General features: G+C 47.9%; 1 protein-coding gene across 1 annotated transcript; it reads right to left on the reverse strand.

Moving 5' to 3' along the window:
• Positions 1 to 333: 333 nt before the first annotated feature.
• On the reverse strand, positions 334 to 4,702 carry LOC123400103 (protein ROLLING AND ERECT LEAF 2-like). The gene is made up of 4 exons (XM_045094517.1): positions 3,265 to 4,702; positions 2,630 to 2,838; positions 2,108 to 2,331; positions 334 to 1,526 (listed from the first exon to the last, which is right to left on the reverse strand). The coding sequence occupies exons 1-4, from the start codon at positions 4,700 to 4,702 to the stop codon at positions 752 to 754; spliced, it is 2,646 nt and encodes an 881-aa protein (XP_044950452.1). The 3' UTR covers positions 334 to 751.
• Between the last annotated feature and the right edge of the window lie 222 nt (positions 4,703 to 4,924).

Genomic DNA, 4,924 nt, shown 5'->3' on the forward strand with positions numbered 1-4,924 from the left:
ACAGAGGTGGCAAAAAAACAACATTCCAAACGGAGGCTAGAAGCGGAATGGAAATACCTGTGGCATGTATTCGGTTGGAGGCTGGTATAATACAAGTGTAAAATGTTACAAGGTGGCAAAGAAACAACATTCCAAACGGAGCCTAATATGTTTCAACAGATCCATTAGCCTGTCCAAATACAATAGTTTTTACAAAATTAGTGATGTATGGTATTTTGGAAGATTCTCTTCTTCCTTAATAATGCCTTCTTCTTACTCTCAGGAGACAAATTTTCAGGTAAAACTTACTGTCAACTTTACTGAAACATCAACCTCCAAGGAGACAACACGACAGAACAGGAGAACATCCGCATTGAGTAGCGCATTTTTTTAATGGAGACCAGCACATAAATACAGCCGTTACAATGTACAGGTCAAATTCTACAGAAACAATAATCTATTCTGCATAATCACTAACTGAACTAATATATGTACACGAGCTGAAATGGCTACAAAATTTCCTGGCCCTCCTTTGAGGCGCTCCAACTAAGTTCACTCCTGGCTCCTGGCAGATCATTCATTTGGTAGAAGCAGCAAGAGCTAATGAGGAAACTGCCCCGGTGTTTGTTCAGAATCATCTGCAATCATTTCTGAATAACGTTCAGTACAAGGTATTGTGATTGTAATATCTTATTACCATTGACTCCTGAGATCATCTCTTCTTCACATTGTACAGACCATCATTCAGAAGCAAAGCGAGAAGACCTTGAAATCAGACTATACCACTGTTTGGAACCCTTACATTCTCATAACCTTTCAGTGTCTCTTGAGTAAAAGACTCCAACGCTTCAAATATTGGAGCTAGGCCTGCTTTCAGATCAGTTGCACTTGACTCTTGGATTTCTCTCACAGTCTCCTCATGCCTAGCTCTCTGTTCATCCAATCTTGTGTGCAATGCATCCAAAGCTACCATTCGACTATCGACCGCCCTGCCATTGTCGCTGTTGGGTAAAACCGCCTTACCAGCTTTAGGATGCCCAGGCAAGACTTGATCCTTTTGGTGAGATTTGAGCCTCTTTGAGAAATCTCTTGATAAATAGTCAGCTTTCATCTTCTGCTGCTGCGCTTCGTCTTGTCGCTCCCACAATATGTGCACATTAACAGCGAAAGCCTCCATCGCATCCACGACAGCACCTTCTGGTATCCTTTTCATGGTCTGACACCAATCATTTGCTGTGATGAACACGCCAGGAGCTCCAAGTCTACCAGGAGAGAACGGCGCGATGCCGTCGGACGTTTCCTCCTTTTCCTGAGGAAGCCATTTCAGCAACCAGCCATTGAGGGTTTCGATATACGCCTTTTGGGAAATTATCCAATTTCTGAAACAGGAACACCAGTTCAGAAGTTCCATTTCTAGTTCCAGTGTAACCTTGGAGGAGTTTCTTTCAGGTCCATTCTTAGGAATGAGAATATGAGATTTAGTTTCAAGTATGGAATGAAATTGCTTCCTGTGGCACTCAAGAATGAATTTCCACATCCTAACATGCCTGCACCATAATGACAACAATTTATGGTCAGTCCGCTGAAAAATCTTATCTTGCAATATAGTGGGAGATCGAGAATTCTTCGCAATAAATAAATGAGCAAAAAATACTGTTTGAGGCAATAGCTATCTGCTAGGGATTTTTTTTTTATTAAAGCAAGTTACATAAGAGGCCATATCTGTTTGCATGACAAGTGCCTGCTAAAACGAAACAAGATAACCAAAATTTAGGATGTCCTAACTGAAGCTTAGTTTAGTGGCGCAATCAGAATTTTATTCAAATAAACTGTGATTATAAACACATACTAAAATTAGCTAATCATATGTAATGCTGCGATGGTTCTCATGGAAAAAATATTCTACTAAAACTGTTGCAACATACAGTACTAATAATTCAAAATTGGACATGATAGTAACACATTATAGCGTGGTTTAAACAAGGGCAACAATGTTCCTTTCAACTGCAAAAATATATATAACTGATGGATGTCATCCTAATAATTTCAGTCATAATAAATGCTTGGAATCTCAACCCTTTCAAGATCAACTCAATAGGATAAAAATGTTGAACTAGGCTTCACATACCCCTGAATGAGCTTAACAAGGTGTGGATGTAGCTCGTCATCCCGTAGTATGTGGATCCTCCAAGAAATAACTTTAGCTGATCTAATTGCAATATTGATTCTGGTGAGCAGTGTCCTTATTGAGGCCCGTGTGGAATCAATTTTATATGATTCTGCACCACTCTCATCCAACTCTTTAAGGCGCTTCCATTCTTTGTCATATGTAATCCTCAACTTTTCTTCCTCCTAGAAATATTCAAGGAAAAATGATAATAAGGTGTTTACAAAGAAATCACACGAGAAATGAAAAGCATCACTCCATAGATAGAGATAAAATAAAATTTGACACCTAAATGATACCCAATTTTATGCATATCGAGCCAATGGTCAACCAATGCATTTCAGAGCATACAAGTTCGACCGATGGAAAACAGTAGGTCGAGTTTGACTGCATTATCAGGCATTGAACTTCTGAGAGTTGATCATTATCGGAATCATGGCAGCAGGAATTAAGGCACACTTTTTATGATGAAGAGTAGCATACCATAATCTCCTTATGAAGTCTTTTCTCCCACACATACAATCTGTCCATTATAGAAGACAGGGTATTAATCTCAACACCGCTGGTACTATCGATTCTTTTACTTGAATTCTGAGTTCTGCTGGATGAACCAATAGCTGATTGTTCCGCGTTCTTCACTGGAGGTTCAGAGAACAACAAGGCAAAGGTTCCCATCATCCGTGAAACTATCACTGCGTCAAGGTAATGGCCAAGTTAGCTAACCTACTAAGAAATATCACTAAAAAATGCAGACAAAGCGAGGAAGAACTTTTGTGGTTAGATCATTATGATCAGAAGAAACATACATAATACTATATCTCATACATTATGTTGTGTACTCTGATTAATAATTACTAACAATGGCTATGTGCATCACAATGATGCAGAGGCCGGAGGTTTAACCTCCATTTTTGGGAAAAACAATATCTCATACGGAGTATATGATACATCAACCTTAGGGAAAAACACAATAGTGCTAAGTTATTACTCGTGTTAACTAAGTTGGCTTGAGCTTGCATAAGAGTCTGGTGCTGTTAGGAATTCAGAGTAAATTTTCAGTATCACAGCAATTGAACATGTATGTACAATCAAATGAAAAGAGAAGTGGGCATACTCACATTTTAAGATCCTGCTCCGCGGTCTGTACCGAATGCTCCCGACCTCAAGGATCCTGGCAACATCATCTCCACAGGACACGGCCGAGTTGAACTGCTCCTTTATCTCCTCCACGACCTCTGCAATATCTCTCGTCCCAAAGATCGGTGGCGGCGCATTCTCTCCGAGCACCATGGATGAGTGCTCCTCTGAGCTTACCCTCTTCACCTTCGCCGGATCATCCCCAACCGGCACTGCCCCTCCTCCTCCAGCCTTGGCATTGTCACAGTCACAGCTACACACGCTCTCCTCCCCCGATTCGAGAACCGAAGCACTAACGACGCTGTCAATCTCGCACTCGGTGTGCTCCATTGACACCTTCACCTTGGCACTGACATCCAAATTGTCGATCCGGTTCGACGCGGTGCTCTCTACCGCCTTCCTGGCCTTGAGCGACTCCCTCATCGACGACTCGTGTTCCGTCTCCTCCTCCAGCTCCGGGATCCCTTCCCTTTCCCTCACCTCGCTGGAGTTGGGGCTGCTCGAGAACGACCCGTCCGGAGCAAACCCCTTTTGATTGTAATGTGGAAGCTCCTGGTTGTAGGAGTCGAACGGGTTGAAGAAATCCCACGGCGACGCTTCCGGCATCGGCATCGGTGGCGGTGGCGCCGGAACCGGAGCCGCCGCCTCCCGGCCACGACGCTCCACCGGCTCCCCCCCTTCCGGCACACCGTACATTGGGTTGCTGTACCCGTATTCGTACCCCATGTAAGAAGGCACATTGGTGGCGAAGTTGCTGTAGCCGTAGGGTTCTTGGTACACCGTGTTGGCCGTGGCCGAGCTGGCCTTCATGTAGTAGGTGTTGGGGACTGCGACATTTGGGATTGGGAACGAAGAAGGGTAGGCGTCGTAGGAGGCGTGCTCCCATGGCATCTCTGGCCTGCCGTCCCACGGCATTTGGGGCATGCCGTCCCACGGCATCTCGGGTCTGCCCTGCCATGGCATGGCAGGCCTGGCCGCTCCAGGCTCTGGGATGTGACGCTGTTGGGGCACTCCAGTCGGCGGCGGGATCTCGCCGTGTCCGTGCCCGGGGGCATCGCAAGCGCAGTCGTCGGCGGAGTCGGGATCAGAGTCGGAGGCGCCGGAGTGGAAGTGGAGGTGGGAGTGGCCGGAGTCGGTGTGCGGGGTGGAGCTGGAGGCGCTGGGCTTCTTGGGCTCGTCGTGGTCGGAGGGGGGCAGCGTGAGCACGGGCGACCCGGGCGGGGAGGCGGCGTGGTGCTCGTGCGCGAACCGCGCGAGCGCGTCGGCCACGCGCGGGAGCGCGCGGAAGTAGGCGGCGTGCGCGGCCGCGAGCGCGGCGCGTTGGTCCCCCGCCGCGAGCATCAGGTCGCGGCGTTCCCGGCAGAGCGCGGCCACCGGGGACACGTCTGCCGCGTCCAGCCGCGAGCTCCGGCACCCCATCCTGCCCTACGCCCTCGCCCGCGACGGCATTGCCCGCCCCCGACGCCGCCAAGTCAGTGCTCCTCTATTCTCGCCGGAAAGAAGGGCAACGAAACAAGCGCGCGGGAGCAAAGGTGGCGTGGGGGCGCGTGAGCTTAGCTAGTCGAGGCGGAGGTGAGCACTGAGCACAACCAAGCGGGAGCTGTGCTCGCGCGCGACGCGAGCGTGGCACGGCACGGGCAC

This window comes from Hordeum vulgare, chromosome 1H, assembly GCF_904849725.1.
Source record: "Hordeum vulgare subsp. vulgare chromosome 1H, MorexV3_pseudomolecules_assembly, whole genome shotgun sequence".
NCBI classification, from domain to species: Eukaryota; Viridiplantae; Streptophyta; class Magnoliopsida; order Poales; family Poaceae; genus Hordeum; species Hordeum vulgare.